General features: G+C 36.7%; 2 protein-coding genes across 3 annotated transcripts in view; one reads left to right on the top strand and one right to left on the bottom strand.

Annotated features, from left to right (window-relative positions):
* The window catches only part of FGF14 (fibroblast growth factor 14), a 599,216-nt gene extending 587,314 nt beyond the window's left edge, over positions 1-11,902 (top strand). For both annotated transcript variants that reach the window (XM_044779731.2, XM_044779732.2), the window contains exons 4-5: positions 4,734-4,932; positions 8,234-11,902. In XM_044779731.2, coding sequence (XP_044635666.1) covers positions 4,734-4,932; positions 8,234-8,370 — 336 coding nt within the window. In that variant the 3' untranslated portion in view covers positions 8,371-11,902. The remainder of the gene's footprint in view (positions 1-4,733; positions 4,933-8,233) is intronic.
* An 836-nt stretch (positions 11,903-12,738) lies between these two features.
* The window catches only part of ITGBL1 (integrin subunit beta like 1), a 206,385-nt gene continuing 201,243 nt past the window's right edge, over positions 12,739-17,880 (bottom strand). The window contains exons 10-11 of the mRNA XM_014839412.3: positions 16,533-16,646; positions 12,739-15,520 (exon numbers count right to left, since the gene is read on the bottom strand). Of these exons, the coding sequence (XP_014694898.3) occupies positions 15,429-15,520; positions 16,533-16,646 (206 nt within the window). The 3' untranslated portion in view covers positions 12,739-15,428. The remainder of the gene's footprint in view (positions 15,521-16,532; positions 16,647-17,880) is intronic.

Below are 17,880 nucleotides of genomic sequence, written 5' to 3'. Positions count from 1 at the left end.
ATATTTCATTTTGGCAATTTTGAAGCATTTGTATTTAAGCTTAAATTTAAATAAACATTCTCATATCATCACTGCCAGTTTTCAAGTGTTTCACTGGCACAGTCATTGTATTACTCAGATGTATAAAAGCCCTAAGTTAGGTTAGGGTTGCGCTGATCAGCCAGTGGGATTCCTTCTTCCTGTAATCCTTCTCTGGCCATTCTGCATTGGAGATCTCAGACCAGAGACTCAGAGGCTCCGTCTCAGCCTCCGGTCCACACTATATTGAAAAACAAGAACGAGAACCAAGAAATAGTTGACACCACTAAAAGGAGATTTAGTGTGAGGAACAGCTGCTTCTTTTACCATCATTTCTACCACTCTCTCTGCCTGCTCATCCCCAACCTTGAGTAGGGGGCATTTATCCTCATACTGGGGCCGTGATGACTCCAGCCTGCTTCACTCTTGTATCTGCCTGGTCAGTGTAGACATTTGACTTTGTGGCCCCTGTTGTGCACATGATCCCTGGAGATCTCCTCAGTTACAATTATTCGAAGTCCCACCTATGGGACTTTTCACTCCATATGTCTCCCTAAAGCCTCTTGTAGGACTCAAACACAAAACTATATTACCTGTACAATTACTATCAAGAGCATTTTTGTTTATGTCGATTGATGTCACTTTTTCCTTGCAAGGAAATGCCTTTTAGAAGTTAGTGCCAAGAAAATGAAAAGATTTTCTGTTTTCAATAATTTTTATAACATATAGCCTTTCTCTTTTTGTCTTGACTACTAAGATGTTTAGAACTCAATTTAGTAACGTGTTGTAATTCTGGGGTTATTTCTCCTCTTATTTTGTGCATCATTGATTATTATATTAATACTAATTACTAGCGTGAACACACATCTACATATGTCCTACAAACAATTTTCAAATCCAAGTGATACATACTCTAAGTTCTCAAAACCATCCTCCAGGTTGACAACAAATTTGTATTTATAAAATACTAATCAGGCTATGCCATTATTCCCTTGCTTATTCAAGAAACCTACATGTCTACCTCTTGCTTAAAAGAAATCTAACCTGTTTTTCAGTGTCTAAGTCCCCTATCATGTTTCTCCAACCTGCCTTCCTCGCCCTTTCTGCCCCTACAAAGTCTCAGTAGTGGACTAATCATAGTTCTCCAAATGTACCACAGCGTTTCCCACCCCTCATCCTTCACAATACCATTTATTCCACCAAAAATCCCTCTAGTATTCTGAAAGTAAGTCTGCCACAGCAAATGTTACACTCTAGTGTCAATTTTTATGCACAAGAATTTTAGCAAAATTCTTTCAGTGCAGAATCTTGTTCATTTTGAATATGTTCATTTTGGTATATCTGAAGCTGTGTCCAATATTTGGTATAAAATTGTGCTCATTGACTAATCAGTTAGCTAAATTTTGGTTTGCTGAAATATTGTTAGAATTGAAATCACTGATACACAGTTATTTTTGACTATAAGTAATGGTTTTTTTTTTAAGAATAAATATTGAGTGCTTACTATATGCCAGGTCCTCTTCTAAATATTAGTTCACTCCATCCTCAAAATCACCCTGTTTTACCTATGATTTTTGTACCCTTTTTCAAAGTGAGGAAACTGAAGCCCAGAGGTTAGGTAATTTCCCCAACAGCTGGTAAGGAGCGGGGCCGGGAGGTCTGGTTCCACAGATGGTGTTCATAGTCACTCTACTCCACTGCCTCCCATTTGCATATTGAAAGTATATTTGTCCCTTATGACACCAAATAAATAGTAACTAATCTCAGTTTTCATTAGTCCTATCAGTTCTCCTGGGAATGCTGTGATTATTTTGGACTTTAATATTTGATGGGCAGATTAAATCCTTGAAAAGTCTAGAGAAGTCCAGTAAAATGTATTAGATCTTTGTCTAATTGTACGTTTGAACATAGTGTGTGTGTGTGTGTGTGTGTGCGCGCTCACATTAATTATTTAACCAAGAATTAAGGAGGCTGAAAATGTACTGACTAGTCTCCACCATCACAAGCAACTGAAGACAATGGCTCTCCCTGTGGGAGACAGAAAGAATCACCTATCTCTGAAGTCACAGGCACAGCTCACAGAAAGAGGCTGTGGAATTGACTTCCTTAGAGCCCTAAGACGCAAAAGTATTTTACCTAAAAAGACTTAGCATCAGACGTATACTAAGACACATTCTGAGAATAAATAACTTCTCCACATCAAGGGTCTTCATTCTCTTTCATCCTCAACTTAGTCAACTCAGAGCGGAGACAATGCAGTTCTAATTTGCAGATGGTATTGCAAGCAGCATCTGCCATGTTTCCTGCATTATGGTGGTGAGGATCAGATGAGAATGAGGATTGGCTACACTATGGACCTGCATTTCCAAAGCCTGAGGCCCTGCTGTCTCTAGATAAGGGTCAGTCTTCAGTGATCCTCTCAATAAGGTGAAACAGGCTATGGGCAGAGACCTGATATCCCAGAAGGCAAGTGCCAGCTCCTTTGACCCCTGAGTGACCTACTGGGTCAGCTCTTAGCACCGCACTCCCAATTGGTTTTGAAACAGGTTTTAATTAGTAAACGATATGCTTGCATGCCTTGGCTTGTCTCGGTAAAAACACAAGTGACATGCCAAAGTCTAATCTGTTTGTCCTAGAAGGTGCACTTTCAACCAATATGTTATATTTATTAGTATTTTGAGGATAAGCCAGATTTACAGCATTCCATTTTATTTTCCTCCCACAGTGTATGGACATGCACCCTTTTATCAGTCTTCTCTTTGAAGCACAGTCTGGAGACTGTTATTTATTAGTGAGACAATTAGTAGGAAGATATTTGGAAGAATAGAAATTAGTGGAAGGCTAGAACATTTATCTGGATGAGATCTCACTCAAACCCTAGGGAGCACATCTCTGAGAAATGAAGGCCTACATACATTCCTTTGGGAGGAGGCTAAGCCTGTCTTTGGGCTATTTTAATCTCATCAGATTAATCACTGGATCTGTCATCTTTGTCATGAAAAGCATCTGCCATTAACAAAATCTGTTCCCCTTGGAAAACTATTAGCTAAACTATTAGTTAAAGTTATGGGGCGCTCTGAATAAATTGTATCCTGCAAAGACATCATTTGATAATTCACACTCTCATGGGAAATTTTGAAAGAGCATTTCCACAAGCAATAATGTCACACTCTTTATTATGGTTAGCATAACTTCAGCTCTTTTTCTTTTTTTTTTTTTCCGAAGATTAGCCCTGAGCTAACATCTGCCAATCCTCCTCTTTTTTTTTTCTGAGGAAGACTGGCCCTGAGCTAACATCCATGCCCATCTTCCTCTACTTTATATATGGGACACCTACTACAGCATGGCGTGCCATGCGGTGCCATGTCCACACCCAGGATCCGAACCAGCGAACCCCAGGCCGCCAAAGCGGAATGTGCACACTTAACTGCTGCGCCACCAGGCTGGCCCCGACTTTAACTCTTAAAAGTTTTAATTTTTAGTCCCTAAAGGCTGTGTTTTTCAGAATGTGTATAGAAAATAATTTTTTAAAAGAAAAACACAAATTATTTTCTGCAGTCAAAAATCTATTAAGGTGAAATGAAGACCTTGTGTATATTTTCTCAAGTATAGTGATATTTTTAAAAAGATCAATGACAAATCTCCATTTTTCATCTGTATTTCATATATGTATGGAATAGCACAGTACTGAGCGTATTTAAAACAGCCACAAAAACTGATTAAGTGGCTTCCATGGTCTATAACTAGGAAAGCTGAATTTTTAAATTATTTGTAATAGAGGGCTATCAGAAATTCCTGTGTAGGTTGTACCCTGAAAAATTTTTTACAAATATACACGATATTATATTCATTATTATTCATTCCAAAATAATAAATGTTAGAAGTATGTAAAAGCCATCTTGAATATTTGCGTTATTAAAGAGAGTCATAAAGTTGTAAGCTTTGGGCTACTCATCAGTCAGTGTCAATCATGGCATTGAGTGCCATGGCATTTAACTCATTGCACTCTTTCCAAAAGTGCTGTGTGGATTTCATTCAGGGCAGTGTTTGAAGTTTCTCTTCAAGAGTTCCAGTGGGCTCCAAACCATGCAATCAGTTCATTATTTTCAGCTCCTCTCACTATGACCAGCTAACAGGACCCCTGGCCTCAGCTCCAGTGGCTAGTTTGTGTGCAAGCGGATTGTCATAGTTTTAGTTTGAGGTTGCAGTTTGTCTCTTTGTAGGTAGAATGTATCTCCCCATAATATCAGTAATTCAATTAACGACTGGCAAGTGTTAAAGTATCGTATAAATATTCCTCTAGAAATATTGAAAACAGATTAGCAAATATCTTAATATATATTTTATTTTTGTTTAGTTTATTGTGACCATATGATGCTACTTTCTTGTGTCCTTTCTCGTTATGCTGTGGTTGAGTTGTATTCTGTTTAAGTGAAACTCTTTTGAGTTTGTTCATGTCTTCTATTTTCGTATTAAAGGACATCCACACTGTTGTCTATATGTTTTCCCAAGAGTAGCAGCTTCTTCTCTATTCCTTGTATAGTGAAAACAGTGTGAGGACAGTTAGTGTGTGCGGGAAGAGGTCCGTCTGCTGATCCGTGTGGAAGGGCTGGCTCCCTCACCACGGAGGCCATGCTTCTGGAGGAATGACAAGAAAGCACGGTGAATCTCCCCTTGCTGCCTCTGACTTTCTTCTCCTCCTTTTCTCTTGACAGGAACTTTTTACCCCCGAATGCAAGTTTAAAGAATCTGTTTTTGAAAACTATTATGTAATCTACTCATCTATGCTGTACAGACAACAGGAATCTGGTAGAGCCTGGTTTTTGGGATTGAATAAGGAAGGGCAAGTTATGAAAGGAAACAGAGTAAAGAAAACCAAACCAGCAGCTCATTTTCTACCCAAGCCATTGGAAGGTGAGTGTGGTGTCTGCATTATCTTTATCAGATTTATTAAACATTTATTTTTCACATTAATAACTACCGTGGCCACATGGAATCCTCATGGAATGCTGGAAATTATCTTTATCTTGATCAGGGTGGTGGTTGCGTAGGTGTCTACTTACGTTGTGCATTTAAGATTTGTGCCCTTTATACACTTTATATATGCATATGTGTGTGTATATTATGTGTATATATATACATAATATATACAAATTATACATTTTACATATATACATGTTATCCTATACATATGCACATATATATGCAAATTAGCGGGATGCATATATATACATATATATATAAAAAACTTCCTTTCCGACCACTTCTAATGTCTGAAATCCTCACTGCCCCAACCTTTCTAACCCCTAGATAATTTTAATTAATTAATTAAAAAAATTTAAATCTGTAATTATATTATAAATCTGTGACAATGGCTATTATTAGAAAACCTAAGTTTTGAGTATTATGGGATAAAAGTATTTGCCCGTTTTGGTGTTATCTAAGTGAAAGAAATCATATACATGTGAATTGTCATAATTACAGAAAAGGAAGAGTTAACAGCTTGGCCCTTAAAGAACCTGCTGACTTTATGTATCTCCCTTCTAAACTGCATAATTGTTTAGTAAATTCACTTGTGGCATTTCTTTCTTTTACTATAATAATTTATCTGCATTCACTTGTAAAGAGTGAAGACTTCACATTTATTTTGATTAGATTCCCAGAGAGCAGGCTGAGAAGTTTTGTTAATTAATTAGAAACATCTGAACACTTCTCATTAAGGATTCTGCCAAAAGTGTCACTTATGTTTATCTATGTAACAATTGTTTGAGAACTACAAAACTAAAATTGATATTGAGGCTTTTCAAAAGTGTTTTCTGTTCAAATACTTTTATTTACCCATTGCAGAAAATTAGATCTACCATAACTAAACAAACACCTTAAGCTAGCTTAGACAGTTTTTCTTTTTGTCTTTTATTCCTACAGGAGAGCCTTAACCATCAAGAGAACATGCATATTGGTTTTATAACCCATATTCTGTCTACAAGAATAAGACAATTTGAAATGTCGAAAGTTAATTCTTAATTATCTGTGAATGTGTAATTCAGCTTTCAGTTTGCCTCCGTTTGGAAACACTCTTCTTGGTTAATACTACCTTCATAATTTCAATGATGTTGACTTACTATCCCCCTTAATTAAATTTACCTCTAGAACAAATCATTGAAACCCAAACAATTAGCCACCTCTCTAGGAAAGGAAAAATTATGCCAGAGTCTGAAATATGAGTTGATTATTCTGTAGAAGGATGAAATCAGAGAGTTTCTCTGTTCTTCCAAATTAACACATCTATGATTTGGTTTTACTGTTTTAAATAAATTTTGAGGCCATCAGACTCATCAATATTCAAATGCAATTGAAAAATTAAAAAACTAAGTCCATAGCAGCTCCCCAAAAATCTTGGGTTTTTTGTCACTTTTCATTAATTTTTGTTTTGAATATGGACCATTAGGAATTGACTAAATTTCTGAAACCTTACCTCTTGGTTGCACCAATGTAATAAAAGCCCAAAGGGCTTTTATATCTCTTAACTGAGGCAAAATCTTGAAACCAGCTATTTTGTATACCGAGCAGGAAATATCTGAGACTCTAAAGGTGTGGAGGAATAACGTCACTTGATGTTTCAATCATAAACGGGACTCTTTGTATGTATGTGTTTGTTCTGTGTGTATGTATATGTGAGGAAGAGAAAAATAGTATTTTTATCATGTTTTAAAATAATTAGCAGACGGTCTAAAAACAAAGTCTAAAAATCTAAAAAACATTAGTCTAAATCCAAAAACAATTAAGCAAGTATGATAATGATAGAGGTTATCCCATAGTGTAATTGATAGAGAAAAATCACTTTCAAATTTTCAAAACCTATACAGGATGTAAATTATATAATGGGCAATGTTAGGATAAATTAGGTACTTGATTAATTATTGATGCTCTGGGGCATTCATATCTCTTACACAACTTCATCCATAGCCAATGAAGGTTAATGCTCTGATGCTATTGTCTCCTAATTGAGTTAGTAGTAGAGGTGAGAGATTGGAAAGTGTTTCAAGCATATGGATTAATCCCTTTTACTACCTTGCCAAGACATTTAATATAGGTCTGAGGTACACATGTACTTCAAATAAGAGTGTTGCTAAAAAGTCACATGATGCATTGCTGCAAAGGTAAAATTCTACCATCTTGAACATGGAGAATTCATCTGGTAGTTCATCCTAACTATCCTAACTATCATCACAACATATCATAAACTTTCAAAAACCTATAAAGCAGGTTAGGCAGCTCTAATTCACTTGTATTTCTTATGGCATATAACTTTAACTCAGCTAGTTTTCCCCAAGCATCAACCTCTCTTAAATGTTCTTTTCCAGGATTCCCTAGAATCATTTTCTAAAAAGCCACATGAACTATTGTGATTAATTATGTCACCAGATACTATTCAGGCAATTCCTCAGGGCTTCCTGAGATGTCAGTCCCACCTCCCCTCTTGCTGTCCTATGCTTCTGCCTTATATGACATCAATTATAGACTTTTAATATACCCAAAAATGAGGCATAAAAAATATAAAATATCACAGACTCTCTTTCTATGATCGCAGAAGAGGAAACATAAACAGAGATCTCCGAGGGCCCTGGTTTAAGAAGAGTGAGGTCTTTGTTATTGCTTTGTGTAGCTGTGAAGTTGACACTAGTGTGACTGTGTTGTTTCTGAACCACTTGAGAGAAAAATAATGTAATGATCTAGGGTGTAAATACTTAGACTTGAAAAGGTGAGTGGGAATGAGTGGTTCAAGTGCTGACAGTACTGTGCAGTGGAAGGAAGTCTGGGGTGTCCTTGCTGTACAAAGAGAATGAGGTTAAATGCTTGCCATTCTTCTATACTTTGGGTGCATGTGAGTGTGTGTTTTATATCTTAGGCCCACAAAGAGGCCATAGCTCCCATTTACACCTTCTCTCCTAGACAAAAGTCCATGCACATCCATGTATATATTTTAGTTACATAAACCAGAGAATGCAAAGGAAGTAATGTCTTCTGTTTGGGGGCTGGATTTTACTGCTTTAAAACAGGAATTGTCTCCCAGCGGGATTGCTTGACTTCAGGGAACACAGGATCGGGCACACTGCTGAGGTCTGTGTGCGCGTCAACGGGCCATTCTTGCACCTGACCCAGTAATTTATGTTTCCTTCTCTTCCTTTCTTCACGCCCTCCTTCCTGTCACTAGTTGCCATGTACCGAGAACCATCTTTGCATGACGTTGGAGAAACGGTCCCGAAGGCCGGGGTGACGCCAAGTAAAAGCACAAGTGCGTCTGCAATAATGAATGGAGGCAAACCAGTCAACAAAAGTAAGACGACATAGCCAGATCCTCACAGGTGTTGTGACTTACTCGTCCCGAGCACAGTTGAGTGATTTATCCTTGCCAGACATTCCTGCTCCGTGGCTGAGGAGCAGCTGGAAGTAAGCGGATGCTTGCTCTTTGCTGTCTCGAACTTCTTGGTTGCAAGTGGATAAATCTCAACCTGTTGCACCCCCCACAACAAGAAGACACCTGGATAACCAGCTAAACTCAGACCATGGAATGCCCTACCAGATATGGAATGCCTTTTTAATATCTTTTCTGTGACCGTGACACTTCATGTGAATGACATACTTCACAAGTACACTCGATACTTTGCCTGCTGACAGCTACCCATAATCCTTTTTGAGTCCTGTTTCAGCGAAATCCATGTGTTTAAGTTCAATTTTGTAGCACTCAAATACTATTGAGTAATTTCTAGTTAGACGCTGTAAACCTGTGCTATTATGGATTTCTCTTCTTCCCGTTTTTACAGGGCTGCTCGCTCCACTGTCTGTGATGTTTTGCAGGGATTGTGTTCCTCTAAATAGTAAATGTTGTGGTTGGCTTAGTTCGGAGAGCGATCAGGGAATCAGGAAGCCTTCTAAACCTATTATTACAAATTGCATCTATAAAGATTGAGTGTTGTCTCCGGCTCACACTATCAATTAAACACACATAGACGCTCTATCCAGTAGCAGATCCTGTACTCCTGAGGTTGCCGGGGTGAGAAATGGGTCAAACACTGTCCATGGGAAGCTCTCTACAATACGTGTTTGACACCCCCCCTATAGTTTCTTTGTGTGTGTGTGTGTTTTATACATATCACAAGCTTACTGGTAATGGTAACATTTGCCTTGCCCAGCGAGCAAGACCCACTGGTTTTTGAGAAAGTGGGTCCAAAGAACTCTGTAGGCCTTGTAGGCCTGATTAAGGTTCATTTTTCATCTACTAATCCTCATTATTTGGGAAAAAAAAAAAAGGAAAAATCAATAATTACAACCTACAAGAATTGCGCTACCTAAATCCATTCCAGAAATAATCCTTCCTGTTTTTAATGAACCGAACTTAATGCCATCCCCAGTTTTGGCTGCGTTCCACTCATACTCAGCAGAGCATGGGCAAGGCGCCTGTTGTGTTCTTTTCTGCAGCAGCAATGCAAACGTTAGTTACAAATTAGACTTTAATATTTTTGGTGTTTAATGACAAGTTTTTAAACTGGACATATTAGGAAAAAATATTTTTTTTAGCTCAGCATGCTGAGTCAGGTACTGTGTGTTTCACCGGTCCCTACCTCTAACTCAGCTTGTTGGGGCCCAGGGTGCCCAATGGCTGGGGTAGAGGTGCCTTGCCATGATCTCAGAATGCAATCTGTTGAATTATTCTAGATAAAACTAAAGGCAAACCAACACGTTCAAACATCAGGTTTTTGGTCCATTCACTTGATTTGCTTGTGTTTTATTTTGCTTTCTTAATTTCCTTTTGAATAACTCTGAGCTTAGGGAAGACATCTACTAAGAAAGGCCATGAATAGTTGACTATGCAGTGAAGAAACCATACAAAATGTTCAATATTGGATATAAAGAGTTTCAAAATGTTTAATACTGAACTGTTTGGAAATATATTTGTTAACTCTGTGTACTTAATAAAATTCAATGTTTTCTCCTCAGAAGAGTTAATTGAGACCAAACTGAACCTCATTTACAGAAAACTCTATGTGGGATCAATGTACTGGCCTCATGTTCTTATTTCCATGTGGAAGGGTGACCCATCACCACCTTCCCCACCTGCACTGTCTTTACTGGGAAATTATTTTGTCACTGCTTTCCTAAGTCTACATGACAGCCCTTGCCCAGCATTTAAAAATTTTGGCCTGCTTAGCTGATTAAAGATTTAGTATAAATTTAACTGTTTATGCTTATTTCGTTTTCATATCAGATTCCATTTTAATAAATAAAAAGTTAGCCTAATGTTTGAGTAGATTTATTGCTGATAATGCTATAGTACAAATACAAAAAATTATTCCTTTGACCATTCTGATTTCTGGTTATGCCATTTTAGAGCCTATTGTTTTTAAAAGGATAAGTTAAAATACATTAGATGAATTTCATTAACCAATTATTTAAGAAAGACATATATTCCAAAATATGTGGCAAACTATGAATAATTTAACTTGAAATTCCAATTAGATGGGCTTACAGACACTGCTTACCCCACCATACACACACACACACACACACACACACACACACAGACATCCCAAACAACCCCGCCTATTTGTTTTTGGTAATCAGCCCTACCTACTTGCTGGTTTCTTTGTCTCCTGCAAACTTGTGTGTTTGTTAAAATTAAGACAAGATTTATTTTTGTAAAAGACTGAGATTTATGTAAACATGCACCTCTGTTTTGTTTTTTATATGAGTTGTCTATAAGGGCATTTATCCCTCTTCTAATATATGTTTAGACATATTGCAGAGGGGTCCTTGTTACTTGTAAATTAGTTCAATCGTTTCCTTTGTGTCTGGTCTCACCTGTTGCATGGGACGAGGACAGCACTGAAGAACTGCATGTAGTAGGACCAGTGTATCAAGAACTGTTGGGATGCATTACTCAATTTACATACAAGAGTTTGTCTGCATTGTACAGTTTCTGTGTTTAATATCATTTGTTGTATTCACAAATACAACATATTGAATAAAATATTTATATGAAGGCATCTTAGAAAACATCAAACAACTTTATGTAATGAAATGGCATTGCATTACCCACAAATATAGAGAAATGTCATGTAAATAAGTTGGTAAACTCAATTTCCCCCTTTACCATGCCAAAGAAAATTTTAGCTCTTTGATAATACCTCTCTTGCTATTTTTCCAGGATAAGACTCCACCATTTTTTCCCCTCAAAAATTAAGTTTGCTGTTATTAAGTAAGTGCAATCTGTCATTACTGATGTTCTGTAGAGTAAATCTGATGGAATTCATTTGTATTTACAGACTGTGTGTTTTGTACCTCCATGTACATATGTCAATTGTATGAAGTCTCTCTAATATCACATTCCTTTTGCATGCATATCTGGTGTGGGAGGGGTATTTCTACTGATTTGTTATGGTAGCTGATTGCTTCGTACATCCCTCAACAGTGCTCGGGAATGGTTATTGTTTCGATACCTCGAGTGACACCACTTTTATTTTCCTATAAGTTTGCTTTCTGAAATGTTTTGCTACATATTTACTTGGAAAAATTATAGAAGAGCTGCAAATGGTCCACCCTACCTAAAGAGTAAAATGGTACTGAGAATCATTTCATTACAAATCCTGGAGAATGGAGAGATTCTTGCTCTGTTTGCTTGCCCTGAGTGTTTTGGAGTAGGGAGTGGCTTCCGGGGCCCCACAATGGGCCCACAGGACTCGTGCTGCAGGCCTTCTAATTATTTGCCTCTTGGAGAGGAAGCAGAGTTTCTTTATGACACCTGGCCAGTTGCTTATTTAATGCCAAAAGTGATACAACAGTCAGATGTTTTCGGGATGAGCAGTATCAGATTTGGTTCTCTGTTAAAAAACAAAACAAAACAACAAAAAAACTTCCTGTTCTTTAAGTTAGACGTGTGTAATCCATAATATTAGAGGGAGAATTAACATTTGAAAAAGAGACCAGACTGACTAAGAAATCCACTTTAGAAGGAAGTGAAAATAATTGAAAATTATTTTTAATTTTATTTCAGAACAAGACTATATCCGGGGACAGCAATTGAGCTAAATGCAGGCATATCGAAATCCAGATGTGAACTGTGTTACTTTGGAGTAAAATGCATTTCATAGCTTAGGTTTCTTAGCTTACCAGATGACGCACAGGACCTGTTGACTCTCTTGAATACTGGGTATGGTTTCCAAGTTTTGAGTCTGCAAACAAAGGCTGAGTTATGTTTTGTTTCTGTTTTTTTCTTGATTTTCTATATCATTTAGTCTAATCCCAATGTTTGCTGGCAGAGAGTGTGTTGACATTTGAGGGGGTGGGGCCATTCCTTTCAATGGACTGCAGGAATCTAGATTAGCTCAAGGGGTCCAGGGAGAAAATGGGGTATGATGATTCTCCTCTTAGGTCATAGGCCCTTAGTCGAATTTTATTGAAAAGTCCTTGTGGGAAATTCCTCAGCGATGATTTGCCGACCAAGCAGGGTTAGTGCCAACACCACCCGCAAACTTGCTGCGTCCTTCCCAATTGACATTACCCACCATAACTTCCTACAACATTGAACAAGCCAAGGAGGTTTGCACATTTTCCTCCGCCTATCACAAGTTTGTTCTTGCCCTGCACATTTTTTGAGGGAGTGTCTATCTTAGTAATGGAATCAAAAGTCAAAGCGCAAAATCACATTAAAGAAGGGTAGAATTTATGTCTTTACATGTAACTATGTTTATTTTATTTTTTCCAACTTAAACATGTAAATTAAATCACTTCTTAATAGATCTATTGATTTTGTTTTGCTAGAGTCAAAATCACACAGACACACACACACACAAAGGAAATATTACAGCAGGCAGAAAGAAGTAAAAAGAAGATATTTCTGTTTTAAAAGAAAAACATTCCTTAGAGTTTAATACCATGTGATTTACGCTATAACTCAATTTCGGTTCAATAATTTGTAGTTAAATGAACCCAGAAAAGAGCTGACTGTAACATATTTTCAGCTTTGTCAAAAAATTTGACAAATCACATTTTGAACTTTATAGTATAATAATTTCTCCATATCTAAACTTTTTCGTAAAAAACATACATGCTGAGGACGTTTCTTATACGAAATATAAAAAGAGAAGCACTTTTGTTGTAGTTGTTATTAATGAAAAGGGATAAATATAGAGAATTATAAGAAAAATAAGACACATCTATGGTTATGTGATGGGACATAGGGGGGTTCCAGAACAGAGGTTGGCAACCTACTGCTCAGCTGTGAGCCAAATCTAGCTCGCCATCTATTTTTGTATGGCACAGGAGCTCAGAAAGAATTTTATTTTCTTTGTTACAGTTTTAAAGTATTAAACACAAACAAATAAAGAAGAATATGCAACAGAGATGTATGTGGCCCACAAAGTCTCAAATACTTACTATCAGGTCTTTTATAGAAAGCAGAGCTCTGCAATAGATGGGCTTGACTGCCATCTGTATTATGATGGCCAGATAATGTAATGAATTTCCATGTTTGTGCATCATCAAATAAGTCATCAAAACTGCTACTGAACAATTCTAACAGGTTTGTTTGAGGCTTAAAATGCTTAGGTAGAGAAGAGGAAAGAATATAATCTATATTATTTCTTAATTGCTTATATTTCCCTCCTTTTACAAAATGGATATATTAATTGACAGACTTAATAACACAGATACAACTAAAATGGTTGCACTCAATCTCAGGATAGAGATAATAATTTTATAATTCCACTAAAGTATGAGAACACTATTAGTATATAAAAATCAGCATCAGTTAAATTTTCTCAAATAATTTTCAGTATTAAATTTTTAAGTAACTCAGCCGATACACATTTTCTTTATTTTTGGTGATTTGACTTATAAAGTCCAAGCCATAACTCTAGAATATTTACATCATTAAGTAAAATTTCCAAGTAAAAATTTTCATCTTAAACAATATGGAAATGATTTTGTTACATTATTCTAGGATTTTACAAAATATAATTCACATTTAGAAAAAAAGTGGATCTTTTTTAGCTCTAAATAATTAATGGTTGCCTAAACTAATGTGTGTAAGTAGATTTAACTGTAAATATGTAAGGGAAGTCTGAATTATTGTACATTTTCATAATTCAATGTGAATTTCATACAGAGCAAAATTTCACCATTAAGAAAATAAACATTTTGTTCCTATCACTGAGTGGATATTTGTAATTTCTATTTAAACCATTTCTAGACTTTTTTTTTAAATCTTCTGAGCTTTTGAGACTGGTGCCATTTTATCACAGTATCTCTTCTTGACTTCTTTGCATGCATGACCCTTCTTGTCTTGTATCCTTAGAAATAAGACAATCTTTTAAGGGAAATGAATGCATATTTCAGGCCCATTATATATCTAACTAGATATTGTCTTTTTAAAAGGCAAGTTACCATGGAGTAATTTAAATAGTGAAAAATCAGATTCCTTGTACATGTAACCTCTGCTCAGTTTAAAAAATGTTCTAGTAACAGAAAATGGATACCCCTGAATAAAAATTCATTCTTTTTGTTAATCATCAGTAGGTCATCAATATAAATATATATTGACACAGAGTATAAACTCATGTCACTATTTATTAAAAATTGTTAAATTGTACATTTTTCATAGTTTCATAGTTTCTTCCTTCATCTTACGAGAATCTTATTTTGTGAGCTTAAAGTGAGACTAGACAAATGACTTAATAGCTAAAAATGACCAGTCTTTTTTTCAAAAGCACTGGTCTTCTGTCCTCTGGCCCCCACGACGTTATACTTCATGTGTGTTCGTCTTCATTGTCACCATAGGGAAATGCTGAGAGGTCTGGAATCCTGGAAAAATATGATGACAGATGGATTTATGTGCGGATATGTCTTTTTCTTAGATTCAAATATGGTCTTTCCTGTGTAGGGATGTGCATTTCTAACAACAATGTAATTCAGTGTTTCTCAACTCCACTCCGGCACTATTGACATTTGGAGTTAGATAATTCTTTGTCGGGGGGCTGTCCTGTGCACTGTAGGATGTTTAGCAGCATCCCTGGCCTCTACCTACTAGATGCCATAGCACGCCCTTCCACCCCACCCAGTGTGACAATCAAAATTGTCTGCAGACATTGCCAAATGTTTTCTGGGTGGCAAAGTTGCCCTCGTTGAGAACCACTGACAAAATTATGGAAGAGAAATTGTTTCTGGCATTATTTACATCAGTTTGCTTAACGTATTTTTAATGGGTATCCAGAATTCATTCAGGCATTCGGAAATAGAAAAACATAAAATAGTCTATTTGACCTGTCCTAGTGGTGATTATACATGGTTTCCTTTGCATTTACATGTTCTAATGGCCTAGAAAAATAAGAATCCAGTCCTCTCCCATGTAATTGTTAAGGATATTCTGTGCCAAGCCAGATTTCACATGCATTTCCATTCCATCCATCCCAGCATTCACAGTTTCCACAGCTACATATTCCATTCCCTGCAATAAAATACACAGGGGAATCATTATCATCAAAATGCACCAAGTTAAAATATGTTATTATAAATCCTAACTGTTCATAATCAAAATCATTTCATTCATCCTCTGCGGATTTTCTTATTGTGCAGCCATCTTCTTATTAGCTTATTAAGTAGCTATAGGAAATTAATGGCATCTATTTGGTGCCACCATCTATGTAGTGTCAATCTAATAGTGACCATCTTGTATCACTCCAGCTGGGCTTCCATGTCATAATTTTGTTTTCCTGTAGAGGGAAAGTTGTGTCTGACTTAGGAATAAATGCTAAGAAACATAAAACTCCTCGACATAGTAAGAGGTAGGCTAAGTAATCAGCTAGAAGAGGAACCTTGTGTAGTACGGATGAACAGAGGGTGAGTGTCTAGCTTAATGATGCACACAAATATTCATTTTACCTTCAGCTAGAAACAAGGAGGGCAAATACATGTCTTTATTTCCCCTGTAACTTGTTTAAGCAAATGTATTTTGTAACCAATTATCAGGACTCAAAACAGGACAGCAGTGTCTATTACAGTAAGTCTTTTTCATAACCCCATTCCCCTCAACACACACACACCCCATCACTAAAAATGACCAAGTATCACCCATCTTTGAACTAGTGGCACCTGGACCCTGTTTAAAATAATATTCCATTCCCTGCACCATGTTCAAAGTAAAACGGTTGTCAAGAGAATTATTTTCTTTTTCAAATATTAACTGCATGTGTGTAAGTTGGGAGGGGGGGTTACTTTGTGGAAATTTCCCGACAATCATATAATTTGGCCTCATTCTTTTGTATCTTCTAGCCTGAACATAATGTTGGTGCTTATTCCCAACTGCCCACCTCCCCTCATGTAGTTACTTCATGTTAATAGTTGGCCCTTGATTACGTGTACGCTCTCCTGTCCGGCCATCTACAGCAGTATGTGGTGTGTGTCATTTGTCCTTACTGCAAACTGAGGCATAGAACAATTAGAGTAGATCAATACTGTACCTGTGCAAATGAGACCATCATGTTTGTCGCAGTCCCTGTCATCACAGTCACAGAATTCTCCAGAAATATACCATTCTTCGGCAGAACAAATGCACTTTCCACAGTGACAAGAACCTGAAATCACAAAGGGTGTTACTTGCCATCACCACATCACTAAAGCTTTCCGTCTAGAATAGAATACATCAATGCACTGACAATAGGCTTCTAATAACCTACCTTCCAAAGGTAAAAGTTTATTGAATAGCCAGTTGCTCAGAGGGGAGCTGCACTTACTGTAATTCATAAAGGTTACCCAGGAAAGGCTTCGTTATGGATCTAGACAGTTGCAATTAGCCTTGAGCAAATGTCCCATGGCCCAGTCTGGTTGAAATGTCAATGAGAGCAGAATGTGGCTGATTCTTAGAGATGGCCTTCTAAAATGGTGTTCAAAAATAGATTTTTCTTCTTTTTTCTGAATTGAATCATGTTTTTAAAGTGTCTGCTCTTTAAAGGAATTGAATGGTAAGTTCTATTAAATAAGGATGCATTTTATGATCAAAATAACTACAAAATTTTTGTGCTTATAATTTTGGATTTTTGTTCACATGATTTTCTTAAAGTAGGGGCACACCTGCATATTGGTGGCTCATTCAAGTGCTAAAAATACACACACCATCACCTATGTATCTTTCACTTATCAAACCTCATCCTCAGGATTTCCTGCCATAATCAAGGATGGCTCTGATGCCCCAAAATGGTCATCTTTTATGAGGCCCTGGATCCAACCACCTCTCTCATTACTTCGCCCACTTCTCTTTTTTACTTTCTACCTAATTAAAAACTTCCGCTTTGGTTATTGAAAATATTTTGGTTTGCTGAGAGACAGTTTTATTAATGATATATGTAAAAGAAAAGAAAATATATGAATTAAATGGTGTCACAAAGAGAAGAAATTTCTCTCCGTCTACCTGTCATTACATGACAGGTTAAAAGACCCTCACGTGGCAAAATGACTTCTAAAACAGCAGTAAAGACAACTTTAAAGTTAAAAAAAACAAAAACACCACACATAAAAAAGGAACACACATAAAAAACACACTTCCCCTTCCTTCTATTTCCTAGAATTGGTTGTTCTTTCCAAATGCGATTTCCTTTTCCTACAGATAGCTATCAACTTAAGAGAATGTGAAGTAGAAAAAGCAATTTGACATAGTCAACAAAATTCCAGATTTGGTACATTCAAAATATTTTGGGGGGGGGCTGGAATCAATCGTTAGTGCCTCTATGAAACACAGTGATTGAAAAATGAGTGAACAACATGGGTGACAAAAATGGTTAGAGAAAGGAATTTTATTTATCATAGATAACA

This window comes from Equus asinus, chromosome 11 (genome assembly GCF_041296235.1).
Source record: "Equus asinus isolate D_3611 breed Donkey chromosome 11, EquAss-T2T_v2, whole genome shotgun sequence".
Classification (NCBI taxonomy): Eukaryota; Metazoa; Chordata; class Mammalia; order Perissodactyla; family Equidae; genus Equus; species Equus asinus.
The sequence above is the reverse complement of the archived record's forward strand: the minus strand, read 5'-3'. Positions and strand labels throughout refer to the sequence as shown.